At 39.7% G+C, this 21,406-nt stretch overlaps 1 protein-coding gene and 1 long non-coding RNA gene across 7 annotated transcripts in view; one reads left to right on the top strand and one right to left on the bottom strand.

Moving 5' to 3' along the window:
* The window catches only part of WDR7 (WD repeat domain 7), a 359,618-nt gene that overhangs the window by 20,360 nt on the left and 317,852 nt on the right, over positions 1–21,406 (bottom strand). Inside the window, exon 27 of one of the 6 annotated variants that reach the window (XM_086372459.1) lies at positions 847–1,236. The exons of the other annotated variants lie outside the window; for them this stretch is intronic. Coding sequence (XP_086228585.1) covers positions 1,219–1,236 — 18 coding nt within the window. The 3' untranslated portion in view covers positions 847–1,218. Of the gene's footprint in view, positions 1–846; positions 1,237–21,406 lie in introns of those variants that run through there. 6 annotated transcript variants of the gene reach the window in all.
* On the top strand, positions 2,563–16,622 carry LOC147346334 (uncharacterized). Its single transcript, XR_015153559.1, has 3 exons — positions 2,563–2,673; positions 7,219–7,359; positions 16,472–16,622. It is a non-coding gene; the product is annotated as an uncharacterized LOC147346334 (long non-coding RNA).

Genomic DNA, 21,406 nt, shown 5'->3' with positions numbered 1-21,406 from the left:
CTGTACATTATCAAAATTAAATTTAAAAAGGCAGATCTACAAATGAACAAATAAAGTGGCCATTAAAGTCAACAGTTGTTTTCCAATCTTAAAATATCGTAGCCATCATAACAGCAATCTCTATAAAAAAATATGTACTGGTTTTCGGGGGTTATTCCGTTCTGTTCAACAGAGGAACTTTTTCAGATTCAAATAAATTTTCTGTCAGCCTCATTGTTTATGTCTGACTCTTTCTTCCTCTTTTTTTGCTACAGATAATCAGGAGGTGACCACATGTGCACCTGCGCACAAACACACATCCCTCTTCTGGTTTAATAGAGCAAATATTTTCAGGGTAAAGTTACTTAAAAACACCAACTTAGATTATAATAATTGATACATCCTTTCTTTATGTGCTAGAATAATCAATTTTATAGAAATATCCTTTGAAAATTATGTTTGCCAAAAATCCCCAACATCATAAGCTTGCAATTATTTTGTGCCCTGATCACCACTTCTTGGCTAATAAATGACGGTGGTACATTTGGACTGTGTGTGAGGCTCTCAAGCTCAGTAACAACGAGAGAATAAAGAAGTACAGACATGATTCCAACCGTAACACGTTTCCTTATATGTTAACATTTTAGTCATATTTAAAGATTATTTATGGATCCTCACACACTGAGTGCCTATATGATTTAGATAAATGTGCTTCAGGTTCAAATAAAAGGGATAGTAGATGAATGAATTTTATTAACTATTCACAGTGCTGGTATGAAATAATTATGAGACATTTATTAAAGTATAACTTTCTGTAGCTTTTAAAATACACAAATATTTTCTATAGATCTCACACCCAAAGCTAAATATTTTTGATCATACTTTTAATATACTTCTATTCAAATATACACTACAAGACTTAAAATGAACAAACTTTTGCCTTTTTATTCTCAGACTATGAAAATTCTGTTAAAAAAAAAGAAATTCTGTTGTTAAATATTAAAAGGATTCCTGAGAAATTAGGCCAGCATAAAACAGCTATATACATTTTCAAAGAAGACAGAGGAGAGTATATTGTTAAAGGTAATACTATGCCACAAAACTAAATTCCAATAGCTTCCATTTAGAGTTCCTTGCAGGACTTCAGGCCCTTCCACAGCAGCCTTCAGTAGACACGCGTCCACAGGAACCGGTGGGACAGCAATCACATCACAGAGGAAACGCCCATCCAGATGGACCTCAGCATTTCCGTGGGTTCTGATTTGGGTCAAGGTGAACACAGATGGTTTTGGCTAGAGCTTCACGACAAGGCTTCATGCGCCTGCCCTCTTGGCTCTCTCTGGCCTGGTACAGGGCATGCTGACACAAAACATCTTACGCAGAATGCACTAATATGGGATTTATTTTTCAAAATCACATTTCACAAGAACCTAATATTTTCATCATTCCAAAAAGAGAAATGACTTGAAAGTGTTAAAGAAACCTAAAGTATTAAATACGTTTCTAAAATTCATACATGTATCAACCAGTATGTTATTCTATCTTTTGGCTCATACTTGCTTCCGAGATTGAGAGTATATACACTAATACACAATACAGATTCAGGGATTTTATACTTTTATGGGTGGTTTTTATCCTTCTTTAACTTACTAAAACAGAAAATCAGATTGCTGCTGCTAAGTCACTTCAGTCGTGTCCGACTCTGTGTGACCCCATAGATGGCAACCCATCAGGCTCCCCCATCCCTGGGATTCTCCAGGCAAGAACACTGGAGTGGGTTGCCATTTCCTTCTCCAATGCATGAAAGTGAAAAGTGAAAGTGAAGTCACTCAGTCGTGTCCGACTCTTAGCGACCCCATGGACTGCAGCCTACCAGGCTCCTCTGTCCATGGGATTTTCCAGGCAAGAGTACTGGAGTGGGGTGCCATTGCCCTCTCAGAAAATCAGATTAGCTTGGAACATAAGCTAATTAATTAGGTTATTAATTAATTACAAGGTCTATTTCTTTGTTAAGTCAAGAAACCCAAAATTAGAACACTATAAAATCATCCTTCTATCTTTGATGTATCATTCCATATTTGCAATATTAAAATAGTAATAAAACAATACAATAATATATGTAGGACTTTTTTTTTTTTCACAGAGCAATTACATTTGAAAATATTCCCCAGCGGTTACTAAGGTCAAATAACACTGATACTACTTGTTAGTCCTGACTTATTCTGAGACTACCTCATGTTTACCTAATGGATTAAAGTTGATCCTTGTTGGTTTTAGAGGTCAGCAAAATCTTCTGAGACACAATTTGCTTATTTGTAAAAATAAGGATGATATCTGTTTTTCCCAACTCATGGGATTTAATATTCTTAGGAGAAATGTACAATAACAGGTTTAAAATGTTTATCAAGAGCTTATTATGTTCTAGGACCTGTGTTAGATATCAGTAGAAAGATGAGATATGACCCCTGTCCATGAACTGAGGAGGAGAGGAGGACAGGCCGACAGTAGGCAACCAGTATGTAATACGAGAACTGGCATGCCGGAATGTGTGTACGGTGGCATGGAGACAGAGGAATAAGCAGCAGTTTCCATTCAGGGGTCGGAGGTGTCAGAACAAAGTGCGGTGAGGTGCTGGTGGAGAGGTCTTTAACGGAGCAGCCGGCCTGCAGGACAAGACTCGACGCCAGCAGGCAGGTGACTGTGGTCAGACTTGGGAGAGTGCAGACGCAGGCGAGGGCCAGGAAACGCTGGGCACCCTGTGTCCCCCTGCCAGCGGAACCGTGAGAGGCCAGAGGGACACAGGGAGAGGGCTTTGGAGATGAGGAAAGAAGCCAGCTGTGGCCAGGTGATAAACCACCTGTTGCTTGTGCTAAGAACTTGACTTGGTTTACAGCTCCAAACTCCACAAGGAGTTTCCCCAAGTTTTTAAATAAGGGAATAGTCAGATCAGACCAGTTTTAGGAAAACTCTGGCAGAGAGAAGGGAGAGAAATTAGGAGACAAGGAATGGTTGGCAGGCAAACACAGCAGGTAAGTTAGGAGTTGAATGGAGATCGGGATGCGGGCAGGAAGAGAGGTCCGACTGGATGGGCGGTGATGCTGTTTCCTGGACAGGGAGGCACAAGAGAAAGAAAGCACTCTAACAGGACTTAGTGGGGACGGAAGGGGTCCGTGGGATGTCATCTGGGGGAAATGAGCTGAGTTTGGGACACGTAGGCATTAATGTGGAGGACTTGAGTAAGTAGTTAGAAATATGTCAGAAAATTAGAAAGAAAAATGTGGAACTCAGGACAAGATATATGGAAAGGAGAGACAGATTTGGGAGTTGTTAGCACACAGACACACGTTGAAGACACAGATTCTACACTTGGCACTGTTCCTGGCACATGCCAGTCTCTCCATGAGTATCTGTTAAATGCTTGAGTATAAGGGGCTGAGATAACCCATGAAAAGCAGACAGAGTGAAAAGATGTGGTTGAAATGACAGAGGACACTGCCACTTAAGGGGTGGGCAGAAAAGAAAGGGCTGGTTTATTAAATTACAATTTGTAGACTTGAAATCTCAAAGTTTTAGGCTAATATTTTTAAATGAAAGCCTTCAAAGTTGTCCGCAGCATACAAGTCACTTTTTAGGCAGAGAATTTTGTGATGACTCACTGCAGTTAATACTTAACAAAACTGCTTTGAAGTTTGATAATATCTTATCTTTTAAATAATCACCCTTTATCAAGTAGTAATTGTTTAACTCAGATCAGGAAATAACTTATTAAAAAGGCAAGTTGCTAGGATCAAAAGCATGTATTTGAATTAGAATTGAACTTCTAATTCCAAATGACCAATACTAATTAACTGATAACACTGACAGTCCCATTTCTGTAATTTTAACTTTGCTTAAATTTCATCAGTTATCCACAAATATTGATATTTTAGAAAGGTCATTATATAATAGGGCTAATAGACTTCTTTGAATATAATTACGTTAAAAAAGATATACTATTTAAGGGAAAGACAAAAGGGATTTTAAAGTGGAACTTGTTACGTCTTTGCATATGTGAGTGTATGCAAATATATACACATACGTATTTGGTTACTCACTTTGATATACAGATCCTTTTAAAAAATGAAAGGAGAAATATTTTAATCAAGCTAATGATTTATAAAGACTCATATTAATGATCACAGCCACCAATTTTGTTCTGATAGAACTTTCACTGATTTACTGGGTTCATAAACTAGAATCAATACAAGATATATCAGACAATTTACCACTGATGATAGGGCTTCCCAGGTGATGCTAGTGGTAAAGAATCTGCCTGCCAATGAAGAGTCACGGGTTTGATCCCTGGGTTGGGAAGATCTCCTGGAGGAAGAAAATGGCAACCCACTCCAGTACTCTTGCCTGAAAAATTCCACAGACAAGAGGAGCCTGGTGGGCTACAGTCCATGAGGTTGCAAAGATCTGTGGGGTCACAGAGAGTTGGATGCTACTGAGCACATAGAGTCATACAACACGTATTTAGGCAAGCGTTCCCTATAGTTAGGCCAAAGAGAATTCACTTACATGAAAAGGAAAATGAATTAAATATCCTCTTGCTGAGAATAAGCTCTACAGGAATATTCATTTGATACCCCTAGAGTGGGAGATATGCTGCTTGAAACCTTTTATATCTTTAATGCAATAACACTGCCTAATGATAAGGCAAACTAAAAGGCCAATTCATTATAAAATCCAATATTTGGACCATGAAACTCTTTAGCACTTAATAAGCAATTAATATTTGTCAATGAAAAAATGTTGTGGTAACACAAGGTGAAAATCAATACCACTAGCCCACTTGTTGCCCTCTCCAGCACTGACAAGCTACCCAAATCACTACAGTCCTTAAGGGAAACAACTGTTTTGATGGTTTAATTTATGCTCTTCACAAGCAAACATGAATCCTCTGAAGCTCTAACTCAGAATGCACTTTGTTACTAATCTGCTTATAATTGCTATTACGTATGTAATGCACAGATGTGTGCCTTGAAATAACATTCTATGCCTTATAATAGATACTATTAAAAGCATACTTAATAGTATACACACTAATTTTATCCACTGAGCAAAACTGAGCAAAGCATATAAACCTCCAGAAAAAGCCTTCCATTTAATACAATACTTTCTTTTTAAGAGTAAACATATAAAGAAGGCAGTTTGGACACGTGTCTGAAGGCTTAATAGATTATATATATAAACTCTGCAAAAATGGTTTTTAACAGGTGTATGATTTTTATTTTGGGAGGTTTCTTTCTTTCTTTTTTATTTTAAAGAGTAACACACAAAAAAAGGAAATGAAGAATTACCTATAACCTCACCACTCTTTTTTAAGTACCTGTTATACAACTGAAACCCTACCCAACTATTTTTCACTAATCAGGTCCCATGCCTCAGAAGAACTACCAAGGGCCCTTTGGGATACATCCTTCCAGACTTTCTATTAGCTTGTCTTTGACATCATAAAGTTTATCAGCTTTTCTTTTCTTAGTATGAAACATCTGCTATCCCTCTACATTATTTTTTATAAAGATATCTGTTCAGAGACGAGACTTGTTGGATCATTTTAACTGCTAAAATAGTGCCCCACGTGACAAGTGTATGCCCACCGCCCAACTTACTCCTGTTTGTTTTTTTTTTAAAAAAGAGAGAAACACTATTTAACACATTTAATTCCTTCTATAGCTTGGAAAAGACAAAGACTCACCAATCATTTTCGTAAAACAATAAAATAAATACAAGACAGGTATGCTCTTTGAAAGGGGAAGCTTCTTTCAGAAAGCAATACTATGGCTGAAGAAACATTTAAAAAATAGTATTTTGAGAGTTGGACCATAAAGAAGGCTGAGTGTCAAAGTATTGATGCTTTTGAATTGTGGTGCTAGAGAAGACTCCTGAAAGGCCCTTGGACAGCAAGGAGATCAAACTATCAATCTTAAAGGAAATCAACCCTGAATATTCATTGGATGGACTCATGCTGAAGCTGAAGCTCAGTACTTTGGCCTCCTGATGCAAAGAGCCACCCTGGAAAAGACCCTACTGCTGTGAAAGATTGAGGGCTGGAGGAGAAGGGGACGACAGAGGATGAGATGGTTGGATGGCATTGCCGACTCAATGGAAATGAGTTTGGGCAAACTCCAGGAGATGGTGAAGGACAGGGAGGCCTGGCATGCAGCAGTCCATGGGGTCACAAAGAGTCAGACTTAGCGACTGAACAACACTTTTATGGTGAATGCTTCATTTAACAGTCAATTGAGATAGATATTGAGATATGGCATTGTAGAATAAGACTGCACTAAAAATCGTAGGTTTTAAACTTCTCATTATTCAGGAGTCAGAGTTTGAAACTGCTTTAGCACTAACTTACCCTCACTACAGAGCAAACAACCGGTGAGCCTGAGAAAACTTACAACCGCCTTCACAGCGAAGGTTTGAGTTAACAGAGAACAGGAAAGCCCATTTCTGGATCTTTGGAAAGTTTAAAATTTCATGAGAATTCTGATTCATACTTCCACTTTTACATATGAAAAAGTCAGAGTCCAAAGTCAGTCAACGGTACACGTGAGGTGAGAATGAATTGATACTGTGAGAATTTCTTTGCATTTTAAATTCCTGAGATTAATTTTGCATTAAAATATAAGAAATAATAAATGATTCTATTTGTAGTTTGTACATTCAAGACCGGCTGTGTCATTCCATGTTACTCCACATGCAATCTAGACACTTTCGTTTTTAATGATCACACTCTGGGAGAAACTTTTACATGTAGCCTGTTGCAGTATTTCCAAAAAGGTAGTCATCAAAAAACAGGTTTGGAATTCTGTTGTTTAGAACTCAGAACACAATTATCTACAGAAACAATGCCACAAATAACAGATTTCTAGGCCAGCTTCCAAAAGTCTATAGAATTCTTACTGTTGCAGAATTTGTAGGGCCAGTTCAATCTCCTAAGCACTATTTATAACAGTTTCTCCGAGAAAAAGCATTTCAAGGTGCAAGTCAGACACTAGGAACCTACTTATCTACTGTATATACCAGACTCTTATACGTTCTAATATCTTTACATATATAGAGGGCATATGTACGTAAAGCCCAGCAGGAATATATGTGGGATGTCAGGGAAAAGTATGAGGTTACCTGTCTTAAACCCCTGGACACTGGACCCCTCCAGAGTTGACACTCCTTCTCCTGCCCCTCTATATACAGGCTCTGTGGTATTGCTAATGGTGACCTTCAAGGGACTAATGCCAACACGTGCCTCCCAGGACTGCTGCTCCCAGGACCACTGTTCCCATGGCAGGCCACTGCCGACCCATGCCTCTGCAGGAGACCCTCAAACACTCAAAGGTGGGTCTGACTGAGTGTCCTGTGAGCTCACTGCTCCTTCCCCCTGGTTCCTGGTGGGCACAAAGGCTTTGTCTGTGCTAAGAGTCGAGGGGTTTGGTTGGGAGTCATGTTCCAGTAGAGCTTAAGCTATGAGATTATAGTAAGAAACCGTGGAGGTTTTTTGGGCAGTGATCACGAGTGGTTATGTGGTGCGGTGGTGGTGATGCTGGTGGTGGTAGTGGTGATGCGGGGGGTGAGTGTGTTGTGTGTGTTTATGTGTATGCTGGGGTGAAGTAGGGGACAACAAGTGTTCCATGCAGAGTGTAATATAATCACAAGACTGAAAGAAAGAGAGTGTACATTGTAAGAAAAACTAAAAATCTTCAGAATGATTAGGACTTAACAGTAGAAGGGATGGCATGGAGAAAGATAAAAATGGATGGAGAATTAGGCTGAAGACAGACCATGAAGAGCCCTGGGATTTTCAGTGAATATATACTAACTGTGAACACATACTGTTAGAGGGACGTTTAAACCCAGCAATAATATTTAAAAAAATATTTACTAGAAGACATTGTGGGATCCAAACCATCACTGTTTACATACAATTGACTTTTACAAATATAATTGTTTATAGATTCATATATAAACCTTTTTCCAGTAGTCATGTATGGATGTAAGAGTTGGACTATAAAGAAACATGAGCACCAAAGAATTGATGCTTTTGAACTGTGGTGTTGGAGAAGACTCTTGAGAGTCTCTTGGACTGCAAGGAGATCCAACCAGTCCATCCTAAAGGAAGTCAGTTCTGAATATTCACTGGAAGGACTGATGCTGAAGCTGAAGCTCCAATACTTTGGCCACCTGATGCAAAGAACTGACTCACTGGGAAAGACCCTGATGCTGGCAAAGATTGAAGGCAGGAGGAGAAGGGGACAACAGAGGATGAGATGGTTGGATGGCATCACCGACTCAATGGACATGAGTTTGAGCAAGCTCTGGGAGTTGGTGATGGACAGGGAGGCCTGGCGTGCTGCAGTCCATGGGGTCACAAAGAGTCGGACATGACTGAGTGACTGTACTGAACTGAATAAACCTTTAGATATTAGATTCATATCTAAACAATTCATCTCTAAACTTAGATTCATATGATATAAGATTCATAACTAAAATGACCATGGTTTTGGTCACTTTATATTTAGATAAGTATGGTTTAGTTTTGGGGAAAAAATGGTAAATAACTTGATCATTTTCTCCCAGAATAATATCAGAATACTTATTTAAGTGTAACTAACATGTTCAACAAAGGTCCGTCTAGTCAAGGCTATGGTTTTTCCAGTGGTCACGTATGGATGCGAGAGTTGGACTGTGAAGAAGGCTGAGTGCCGAAGAATTGATGCTTTTGAACTGTGGTGTTGGAGAAGACTCTTGAGAGTCCCTTGGACTGCAAGGAGATCCAACCAGTCCATTCTAAAGGAGATCAGCCCTGGGTGTTCTTTGGAAGGATTGATGTTGAAGATGAAACTCCAGTACTTTGGCCACCTCATGCGAAGAGTTGACTCATTGGAAAAGACTCTGATGCTGGAAGGGATTGGGGGTAGGAGGAGAAGGGGACGACAGAGGATGAGATGGCTGGATGGCATCACCGACTCAATGGACGTGAGTTTGAGTGAACTCTGGGAGTTGGTGATGGACAGGGAGGCCTGGTGTGCTGCGATTCATGGGGTCGCAAAGAGTCGGACACGACTGAGCGACTGATCTGAACTGAACTGAACGTGTTCAAAAAGTTAGTGAAAACATTTTCTTGGGATTTGGGTGAACCTAAAAGTAAACTTTTCAGTATTTTTAACATAAAGTCTATTTCAAACAAACGGTACAGGTCTTAAGATAAAAGATATTGTGTTTTGGACTTCCTAGAGCATAAATTCTTTAAAATTAAAAAAAAAAAAAACTGTAGGACCATAAAACAAAGAACATTTAATTACTGAGATTTGTCCACATTCAAGTTTAGCCTCTGTGAACACTACAATAAATCTATACAAATATACTTTACCATGTCATGAATTTATATTTCCCTTGATCGCTTTTGATTTCAGTTTTGAACAAAAGTAAGATAAAACCACCACAGAAGTGTAAAGATGTCGAATTTATCTAACTGCTGTATAAAATTAATGACTGATTTTTTTTTAAGTAAAGCATCTTTTCACTGATTATTAGAACTGCTTAGAATGTGAACTGCATGATTTTTCATGGCTGCACACTCAAGGACAACAGAGAATGACCTTGAACAGCAGTGTATAAAAATACATTTATCACTGAAATGGCATGCTGGCTGCCAGTCAATATATGCCTCTCATTTGTTAGGAGGTTCTCCTGCTGTGATTCCCTCATTACAATTTGCTTTTACTTCCTGGGCAAATGACAACTAGAAAATGAGGCAGCTTCTTTCTTGACCAAACTTAATCCAGAAAAAATGAGATGACAGCTGCAGCCACTCAAGTGTTACAGGACATTTTACACGTGTTTGTAGAGGCCCGATTATATATTCTAAATATTACATCACTGGGTGTGACAGCCGGCACGTTATCTCACTATCCTAGTCTCCTTCGTTTGTGGGAAGAAGGGTTTCAGAAACAGGATACTTTTTAGTTACGAAATAATTTCTTGTATCCCATCTGATCTTTTTCTAATCAAATAATCTGAGGTGCAGAATGCAGATAAACACTCAATTTAGAGACAGGCTGGAGAAAACAATCTAAGATACTCTGAAGAGAAATATTCAGCTACAGTTGTCAGCTGAAGGGAGTAACTAACTCCTGTCTTGCGTTTCTATGATAGTCTCAGTGTATAGCTTACATTTTTCTAGGAAGCAAAAAAAGGTAGATTCACTTAGATAATTTACTTGTACTAGAAATATATGTGTGAAGAAAATTATAGTACAGTCACATAGAGTTTTAAGTTACGTTTATTTTTTCATATAAGGATTTTCTGACCCACTGATTTCTAGTCACGTTTTGAGACACCTCAGGGCACAGTACCTTATTACAAGAGATGTGGAATTACCACAAAATGCTGAAAACAAAAACAACCTTTCCTTTAAATTAAAAAGTACAGATGCTAGAAAGCACCCTGGGAAGGGGAAGACAAAGGAAATAAAAACTCCAATGACTAGTAATAAGGTACACAGAATAAACTAAAAAAAAAGACTTAAAATAATTATTCGTTTGGTTTTAGTTTTCCTCTACTTAGTGCGGCCAAACAGTTTCTGTTCTGGCAGATGGGCCCAGTTTTCTAGTTGGAGTATGCATTTGGGACTCTGTTGAGAAGTTTACAGTCAGAGATTAGCAAAGAAACAGACTAAAAATATAGGTAGGTGGATGAACAAGAACGTGACGCTAAGTGCAATCATTCAGACACATACACTAAAAACACATACCGATTAATTCTACTTATGTGAAATTCTCGATGAGGCAAAACTACAGTGACAGGAAGAATCAGGGGTCGCCAGGGTGTGAGGACTGACTGCAAAGGGGTAGAAGAAGTTTCGGAGGGTGACAAGATTGTTCACACTGGCTAACACCCATCCAACTGTGCCCTGACAGTGGGTGAGTTTACTACATGTAAATTACACCTTGTTAAATCAGGTACCAATACGGACACAGAGGAAAACAGACACAGTAGCAAAGAGGGGGTGGCGCAAGAACTGGTGTTTTCGTCACTATTGCCCGGAAGCGCTGAGAAATGCACAGCTAATTCCTTAGCGTATGGGGTTTGGCTGCTCCCCAGAAGCCATCCTCCAGTTCTTCAATGGTCTCAAAGGGCGGCACAGCCACAGTTGCTCCTGGGGAAAGTTAACTACAACTAAGGACAGAGAGGGTATGGACCTAACAGAAGCAGAAGATATCAAGAAGAGGTGGCAAGAATACACAGAAGAACTACACAAAAAAGATCTTCATGACCCAGATAACCACGATGGTATGATCAGTCACCTAGAACCAGACATCCTGGAATGTGAAGTCAAGTGGGCCTTAGGAACCATCACTGTGAACAAAGCTAGTGGAGGTGATGGAATTCCACTTGAGTTATTTCAAATCCTGAAAGATGATGCTGTGAAAGTGCTGCACTCAATATCCAGCAAATTTGGAAAACTCAGCAGTGGCCACAGGACTGGAAAAGGTCACTTTTCATTCCAATCCCAAAGAAAGGCAATGCCAAAGAATGCTCAAACTACCGCACAATTGCACTCATCTCACACGCTAGTAAAGTAATGCTCAAAATTCTCCAAGCCAGGCTTCAGCAATATGTGAATCGTGAACTTCCTGATGTTCAAGCTGGTTTTAGAAAAGGCAGAGGAACCACAGATCAAATTTCCAACATCAGTTGGATCATGGAAAAAGCAAGAGAGTTCCAGAAAAACATCTACTTCTGTTTTATTGACTATGCCAAAGCCTTTGACTGTGTGGATCACAACAAACTGTGGGAAATTCTGAAAGAGATGGGAATACCAGACCACCTGACCTGCCTCCTGAGAAATCTGTATGCAGATCAAGAAGCAAGTTAGAACTGGACATGAACAACAGACTGGTTCCAAATTGGGAAAGGAGTACATCAAGGCTGTATATTGTCACCCTGCTTATTTAACTTATATGCAGAGTACATCAGGAGAAATGCTGGTCTGGATGAAACACAAGCTGGAATCAAAAGCTGGGAGAAATATCAATAACTTCTGATATGCAGATGACACCACATTTATGGCAGAAAGTGAAGAGGAACTAAAGAGCCTCTTGATGAAAGCGAAAGAGGAGAGTGAAAAAGTTGGCTTAAAACTCAACGTTCAGAAAACTAAGATCATGGCATCTGGTCCCATCACTTCATGGCAAATAGCTGGGGAAACAATGGAAACAGTGAGAGACTTTATTTTGGGGGGCTCCAAAATCACGGCAGATGGTGACTGTAGCCATGAAATGTAAAAGATGCTTGCTCTTTGGAAGAAAAGCTATGACCAACCTAGACATCTTTTAAAAAGCAGAGACATTACTTTGCCAACAAAGGTCCATCTAGTCAAAACCATGGTTTTTTCAGTAGTCATGTATGGATGTGAGAGTTGGACTATAAAGAAAGCTGAGCACCGAAGAAATGATGCTTTTGAACTGTGGTGTTGGAGAAGGCTCTTCAGAGTCCCTTGGACTGCAAGGAGATCCAACCAGTCCATTCTAAAGGAAATCAGTCCTGAATATTCATTGGAAGGACTGATGCTAAAACTGAAACTCCAATACTTTGGCCACCTTATGTGAAGAATTCAGCCCTCAGAAAAGATCCTGATGCTGGGAAAGATTGAAGGTGGGAGGAAAAGGGGACGACAGAGGATGAGATGGTTGGATGGCATCACCGACTCAATGGAACTGAACTGTTTCTCAATCGGGATACCCTTCCTGTAAATCCGCCGGGAGTGTTCTTTTCCTTGAACTTTTGCTCACCACTCTAGTAGCTTTGTGCATGCCACCAGAAACCATTTCTTCCTTTTTAATATAGTCATACATTTTTGCTCAAATACTGGCTATTGATTCAGGACTGCAGGACCAAACCGTCTTAACTTCATTGTTTTAAAGCTCTAAACCTAAATTTATATCTATCACTGTCCACAAATACTATGCTAATGCAAAAGGTACAGGATTTAGTAAAGTATTTTTAAAATTCTAGAATCTGCAAATAGAAAATTCCACACATTAAAGATTATATACCATAAAGATGTTAAGACTCATATTTAATAGATGGCATTAGTACTGAAATGGACAATCCAGCTTTTACATGAGGAAAATTTTTGAACATTTTCCAGAAGAGCAATCAAGCTATAAGAAAATAATAAGCCACGCACTTCACATGTGTTTGTCTAAAAGGGCTTTCCACTTCTCTGCAAACTTGTGAGAGTGACACAGTAAAGGAGCTGCTATTTAAGCTAATCGATTTTCAACATACTAATTCTTTTTCAGAAAGGAAGATTACAAAACTACTGAAAACCAAAATGGTTAAGACCTATTAGAAAAACTTAATTTGTCTACAGAATATGGCACTTAAAATAACACCCAATAAAGGGGCATGGAAAACAAGAATAACATTCAACGAAGGGAGAACGACATAAATAATTTAGTATCATCCTTAATACACACCTTCTCCATTACGAAAAATAAGAAATTAAAGAACACAGGGTCAGTGAAATTAGATTGGAGTAGTATTCATTAAGATTCCTCTTCTTGGCCACTGAATAAATTCTGATTTATGATACGCTTTTAAAAATATGAATGTAATTCTAGTTAATTAAATACAAATACTAATAAATCTCTTTAAAACAACTTTATAAACTGAAGGCTCACACTGCCAAGATCCTGCTTGCTGACAGTCTCCTGGACGTTCCCATACTCTATCTGCTAGTAGCGCTTAGTCGCTCAGTCGTGTCCGACTCTGTGGCCCCATGGAGTGTAGCCTGCCAGGCTCCTCTGTCCATGGGATTTCCCAGGCAAGAATACTGGAGGGGGTTGCCATTCCCTTCTCCAGGCGATCTGCCCAACCCAGGGATCGAACCCACATCCCCTGTGTCTCCTGCACTGCAGGCGGATTCTTTCCCCGCTGAGCCACCGAGGACTCCATAAATATTCTGATCCTCCCAATTCCTCATGTGGAGACTATTCCTAAGGAGCAGTGACCTTCAACCAGCTGCACGGCTACTGCAGGCGCAGAGTGCAGAAACTCGCACAGTGAATTCCGAGCCCGCTGACCTGCAGTGGATGCCAGCGGGAGAGAGGCCCGCAGTGGCCAGTGCACAGAGACCACTCTGTTCAGAAAGTGCCCTTGGGAGGGTTTCCGGAGTCCTACTTCTGCCCTACTCGGGAGTTATCTGTAGTTTTCTATTTTTCTTGCCATCTTCCATTCTCTCTCTCTGTGTTGTTGAGTTTATTATATAAGAAGAGAATGCAAAAGCATTAAATTCCCATTAGTCCTGGTTATTTTTCATTGACTGTTTTCTCTACCATAATGTATCTCTATCTCTCCTTGGCTCTCAACACAAAAAAAAAACCTTTATTGCTGAGTTTTTTTTTCCCCTTGGCCTACATGTTTTGGAACACTTTTTGTTTTTCCTAATCCTTTTTTCTAGATATTTTTCAAGGACTTACATGCCTCAGACTAACACAGGGGCTGACCTCATGGAGAAAGGTTGAAAAGAGTTCCTACTTCCCTTTCCCATTATTTTAGCCATCTCAGAACAGTGATTTAAAAGAGTCCTGTGGTGAACTCTTTCTTCCCAACTGAGGTTTAATGTATAATCCATTATCATCATTCTATAGATATTATTGCCTGATATTTATTCCTAAAATATTTATATCTATTATCTCAACCTAGTCCATGAATTTAACTTTTCTAAAGTTCTGTATTCAAAAACTTTCTTCCAATCCTAAATTCTTTACCAGGTTTTTTTCTAATATGCTCAACACAAGGATGGATGTTGCAGAATACAGAGTGATTGTGAACTCTGTTATTGCCTATGAACTCTCACATTAAACTAAAGGACTGCACTGTCAGGACTTTTCACTGACATTCTCTGTAAAGTTTATCATATTGTATTTTTTAGTATAAGACTCCATAAATAATCTCATAACTGTGACTTCTTCAGGCAGGAGCCATTCCCACATATTTGAAATCATGGGATAAATTACATACCTTCTTATATGACACATTATTCATACTGGCACTAGGTTGGGATATTGTTGCTAAAAGCTTATTTTCCTTAGCTATTAAGTGCTATAATATACTATCAAGAACTTGGAATAATCAGGAATAAGACCTGTAGTTTCTCAAATATTCCATATTACTATATTTTAAAAAAGTATTTTCTTATTTTATAAGTAGAATAAGGTCCTTAATTTTTTGTGTGTGTAAACATCATTTAAATTACATTCATGTCCTACAAAAAATAATAATTGGATTAAAAAAGGTGATTTTTTTTTTTTTGATATGTACAATCTGGTAAATTTTATTTTTTAGTGACTTTTGATGACATTTTGCAGATTTGTCACAGCTATTGTATCATTTGATAATTAACTCACTGACATGGACATCCAAGCTTCAACTCATCATTCCTTAATAGAATTCTATATGGGGGTGGGGTGTGGTTACAAAATCAAAGTGCCTGGTAAAAGGAGGATGAAGTTATGATTAATCCAAAGCCACTAAAGGCCACACTGGTTTCAAGTATGAGAGAATTCAATTCTTTCCCTGTATACCGTTTTGTCCCACACAAAGTATGCCCCACCTCCATGTTTCAAGAGCGTCTCCTCCAATCTGAATTCATTAAATAGAACCCACTAAACCCTCCAGTCATGCCTACAACCGCAGTGTCAAATACATGTGCCAAGAGATGGCAGCACTTGGCCTTTGCCCCGTGAGGCAAGCGTCCTGGGAACATGCATGGCTCCCGGGAGACCTCACAGGTCCGAGGGCGGGGAGACACATGAAACCCCGCAATCCTTGGGTCCTCGCTGGGGGCTCTGGATGCCGCACCATCCTTTTCAGAGCCCCGTGCCCTCGGGGTGGTGGCACGCTCCCGTCCACCGTGTGCAGATTCGCTCTGCCCGGTATAGACCTGCTTTGTCTTCACTCTGGTGTCTAAAGCAACACGATGACAAGAAGGGTTTACTTTCTCCTCTGTCCCTCATCCTTACTATAAGGATTATCAGAAAAGAAAAAGGGCTTCTCTAAAGCTAGTGTTAAAGCTGTGTTTTAAAACACAGGCCTTACACATAATCACTATTTCATTTGAGGCCACAGGACTGCACAAAAGGACAGCTGAAGATGGGGAAGGCTGACTGGTTCTTGCTGTAAGCACTGCACATCCTGCTAGCCTCAGCAGCTCTGCCCTCCTCTGTTTATAACCTAAGCCATGGATTCACCTTTCTTCTGAAAAAGCTGGAATCTAGATATCAGCCCAAGTGTCAAAAAATATCCCAAGATGAATTAAATAAGAAATATTAAGAATTAAGTATATTAAGAATATTAAAAATATTAAGAAATATGAATCAACTAAGAAACAATACAAGTGGAATGCTTTTCAAAGGCTTGATTACATTTGTTTGTTTTTCAGAAGGCACAAATAAGCTCCTCTCGGTTGCCAAGATGTGTGTAAGCTGTCCACACAGAAATGAAACACCCTTTGGACAACTCAGTACAACTTATTTCATTCTGCCAGGAAACACACAGATATATCTATAATAAAACTGCATTGTTAAATTTAACTTCTGGTTCCAGTCATTAATACCCGACCTTACAGATTTAATAGTAAATGCCACCCCCACCTTCTGCCTTGCCCCAACCCATGGGGAAATTCAAAAATGGATGTTGTCTTTTCAGCAAATACTTCGGCTTTGCCTCAGATGTTTACAAGTGTGATAAACATTTATTCTTTTCTATATCTGCCACTACTGTGAGGTTATTGATCAAATCATTCTTGAAAACACTCTGCCAGAGACCATGGAGAAGGATATATGTTGTTTCTGAAAAGTAATTGCTTCCTTCCTTCTGAACAATTCATTGTTTAATCCAGGTCTGTTTTACATCTGATTTTTGTTGAGATCTCATTCAAGTCACAATTTCTTACAAAACACTCAAGCAAATCTGGATTTACATAATTTGCACTAGTATTACACTGCATCACTGAAATGTGATCCTTTCTATTTTAGGTTTAGAAAAGTGCCATTTTAAAGGCTCTTTGCAGGTACTCTTTTATTGAATATCACATGCTCTTTTCTACCTCTCAAGTGAAATATTAAAGAAACTTTAAAAATAAATGTAAATGCTTACATGATATGGCAGGCTAAAAAGAATAAAGAATATTATAACTAAAGAACACCCTGCCACTTGCTGTGAAGCCTCAGAATTTAAGTCCCACTTTGTACTGGTTGGCAAAAGAGAAGGGAGAGATGAGGCAGCTTTCTCTGTGCCCTTCTGAATGTGTGTGTGCTCAGGTGTTCAGTTGTGTCTGACTCTTTGCAACCCCGTGGACTGCAGCCAGCCAGGATTCTCTGTTCATGGGATTCTCCAGGCAAGAATACTAGAGTGGGTTGCCATTTTCTCCTCCAGGGGATCTTCCTGACCCTGGGACTGAACCCATGTCTCCTGCACTGCAGGCAGATTCTTTACCACTGAGCCACCGGGGAAGCTCCACTTCTGAATAGTTCTGGGCATTTCTAACTTCCTTGGGAGGCTCTCTTCCCTATGGGACAATTGCCTCAAAATTGAAGGGAAAATAAAATCTTTACCAGGCAATATCTAATTCTGCATGATTTCCCAATCTGCTAAGCAGCCTGCATTTATATATATCTTAGCTTATATTTCCTCGGGTACATCTATTTTTTACAACAACCATACATTTTACATTCCTGAATTAAGAAATTTAATCTATCTGGCAAATTTGGCCTTAAAACCTTTTTACTTTTCTTTTGACAATCGAAGTTTTAAGTATTTTCAGTAATTTGTGAACTATTTTTAAAAAAGCCTATTTTCAAGCCCAAGAATCTAAGAGGAAAAGCCCAGTTTCTTCCCTAAAGTATATACCAAAGAAAAATAACTCTTCTTTTATTTAGGTTCACCTTGAAAAAGAAGGAAAAAAGTAGTAACCATAGATAGCTTGGCTACTGGCTCTGCAAGAGCAGAAACAGAGTCTCAGTCAACTTGTATTACCAAAAAGAAAAAAGAAAAAAAAAAAAAGGATCCTCAGATGAGTGAACGAGGAGGGGAAGGGATCACAGGCAGCTGTTTATTAAATACTTCTGGACTCACTTTAAAATAGTGGACACACTGATGCTCCCATCCCTTGGACAGTCCTCTCAATTCACTGCTCTATTCTTTGATTTGAAACCATTAAGCCTCAGGCTTCCCTTGGTGGCTCAGTGGTAAAAATCCTGCCAGTGAAGGAGACATGGGTTTGATCCCTGGTCCGGTGCAGCCACAACTGTTGAGCCTGAGCTTTAGAGCCAGGAGCTGCAACTACAGGAGCCCACGGACCCTGGAGCCCGTGCTCCACAACGAGAGAGGCCCAAGCACTGCAAGGAGAGAGAAGCCCCCGATCACCAGTTAGAGAAAAGCCCACTCAGGAATGAAGAGCCAGCAGAGCCAAAAGCAAATAAAGTTACATATATAAGAAAAGAAATCATTAAGCCTCAAAAAGTGGCAAGCAGTCCAGCTACCAAAGAGGCATTAATTCCAGACGCCTGTCTTATGGATCCAAGTCTCTCCATGGATGGCTTACTGAACAAAGTATCCCTTCACGGGCAGACTAGGTTCTACCTCCATGATCATGCCCTTGATGATGGTCGGGAGGGGACCCGGAAGTGTGTAGATATTACACACACTCAGGCAGTGGATGCTCTGACTGAATGTGGGGTTTCAGTACAGAGAGGAGATAGGGGTGGTGGGGAGGCGTCAGAAATCGGAGGCATTCAATGGTTCTAGTAGGTCTCATGAACTCTCAAGGGAAAGAACTCTATAACGCTTTCTGGCATAAAAAGACTCCATTTGAGGGGTTTGGAGTGAATTACTGGAGGTGAGGGATGACAGAAGAGTAAATCCCTGAGTTCAGGAAGAACTAGGTGTGATTAGGGACAGACAATTACATGCATCATTGAAAGGGAAGCTGGAATTTCATAGGATGACTTATGCTGGGAACATTCTTTGAATCTATGGTAGACCTAGTCCCAGGACAATTCAGCTCTGGCTATCAGTCAGATTTTTTTCCCCCAAAGAAATGAACATTTAATCATTTACACTGTGCTTAAAAGAAAAAGTCACTGATTTTACACCCTTCAACTTGTTTTTTTGCCAGGAAATAATCATTTTGAAGAGGAACTCAAAAACTTGAACTATGAGTTCAAGTAAAATGAGCATTTCTGAGGTAACTTGCAGGATTTCACCAAAGGCCACTTTCTCAAGGTCTTCCTCTATCTTCACTTATCCTATAGCGAGAATTATACACAGATACCAAGGATATGAGTCACTGCCTTCAGAATTTACTGTCTTAGCATTATACCACTTTTCACTTTCATGCATTGGAGAAGGAAATGGCAACCCACTCCAGTATTCTTGCCTGGAGAATCCCAGGGACGGCGGAGCCTGGTGGGCTGCCGTCTCTGGGGTCGCAGAGTCGGACACGACTGAAGCGACTTAGCAGCAGCAGCAGCAGCACCATTATACCAGACTCTGAAAATCCAGAAGTCTGAATTTCAAAAGGAATTGCTTTTATCCCTCATACTCTAGCTTAAATTACTACAACACAGTATTTGATGAGTAACTTAAAAAAAAAAACACACACACAAAAACCCAAATCGCCTTACTGGTTTACATTCTAATACTTTGAGAATTTAATTCATCTAAGTAATGAGCCATTGCTTCCTGACACATTTGTTCAATGAATTAATAAGTTACTAGCTATCTCCTAGGCATTGAACACTGTCTAGCAGATTCTTTACCATCTGAGTCACCAGGGAAGCCCTTAACAGCATACGGTTCACTTTAGTAAAGTCCTCTCTTACAATCCTGAAGCCTAGAACTTTATGCTAGAATGAAGAAAGGCTCTGTTACTATGAGATAGGAAAGATTTAATGTGTGCCAGAGTAGTATGCAATTGGGTTTTTTATTTTTTTATGAATTCTGTAATGCTCACACAGCCCTGTGAGGCTGGGTCTTTTATTACATTTACAGAAAAGGCAACAGAGAGGTTAAGCAATTTGCCCAAAGTCACACAGGTGTAATGGTCAGAGGCAGGTCTTGGACTAGACACTCTGAATCCAGTGTCTACCCTCTAAATCAATACACTCCAGTATCTGTGGCTTAGAGATAGGCTCCGAGGAACAAAGCCAGATAAAAGGAAGACTTTTCTAGCGTTTATAGAGCGATAATAACAAGCAAATTTTCTGTGGAGTCATTGCTATTGTTCTCAGAAATCACAGATGTGTAAAAGAGAATTTAGAGATCACCCAGGCCTATGCTTTCATTTTTACAAAGGAACTGAGACCCAGAAAAACCAAACGCTAGAGTCAACTGTGGCAAGAACAAGTTGTTGTTGTTGTTTTTAAATACTCTAAAGTCGCAGATAAAATGAGTTTTAATTTAAAGATACAAAGTTAAATAAAAGAAGAAATTTCTTAATAGAGCAGTTAAGCACTGGAGCAAAGAAAATTATGGACGCTCTTCAATTTCCCTAATGATTGAAGAGGTGTTTGCCTAAAACAGAGGCGATAAACCTGGGACAGGTAGCCATCTGTTGTTTTCTCTGTCCAGTTTCCATTCACTCTTCCCTTAGCAATGACATCCTGGGTTTTATTTTTTAATAATGGCCACTATGGGGTATCCCTGGAGGAGGAGCTGGAAACCCACGCCAGTATTCTTACCTGTAGAACTCCATGGCCAGAGAAGCCTGGAAGGGTAAAAGTCCATGGGGTCACAAAGAGTTGGACACAACTGAGTGAACAGCACAACACAGGCAGTGTGGTCCATGGACAGTCTACCAACAGAGGATGTGAAAGTCTTGCTACGTTTTATTTTAAAACCACAGAATCTATTAAATAATGCACTTGCAAAAGTAAATATACTCAGGCAGTGTCATGAGAATTTACAATTAAATTATTCAGGGAAAAGTTTGGGAAGGAAAACACACACAGAAAGAAAAATAGTCCCAGGACATTATTCCTATTCATAAGAAAATGAAAAGCCATCATCAGTAGTCAAAAATTACAGAATAGTTGAAAAATATGAAGCTCAGGAATGCTACAAGCATAGCGGAAGTCATGGACTTCCAAGGACTTCCATTTACATCCACAGAGCCCACAAACACACATGGTGGTGGTGGTGGTGTAGTCGCTAAGTCGTATCCAACTCTTGCAGCTCTTGAACTGGAGCCTGCCAGGCTCCTCTGTCCCTGGCATTCTCCAGGCAAGAATACTGGAGTGGGTTGCCATTCCTTCTCCAGGGATCTTCCCGACCCAGGGATCGAACCCAGGTCTCCTGCATTACAGGCAGATTCTTT

This window comes from Bos grunniens, chromosome 24, assembly GCF_055505025.1.
Source record: "Bos grunniens cultivar Pamir isolate PY7600 chromosome 24, Bosgru_T2T1.0, whole genome shotgun sequence".
NCBI classification, from domain to species: Eukaryota; Metazoa; Chordata; class Mammalia; order Artiodactyla; family Bovidae; genus Bos; species Bos grunniens.
Note: the sequence above shows the minus strand (reverse complement) of the source record. Positions and strands in the feature narration are given on the sequence as shown.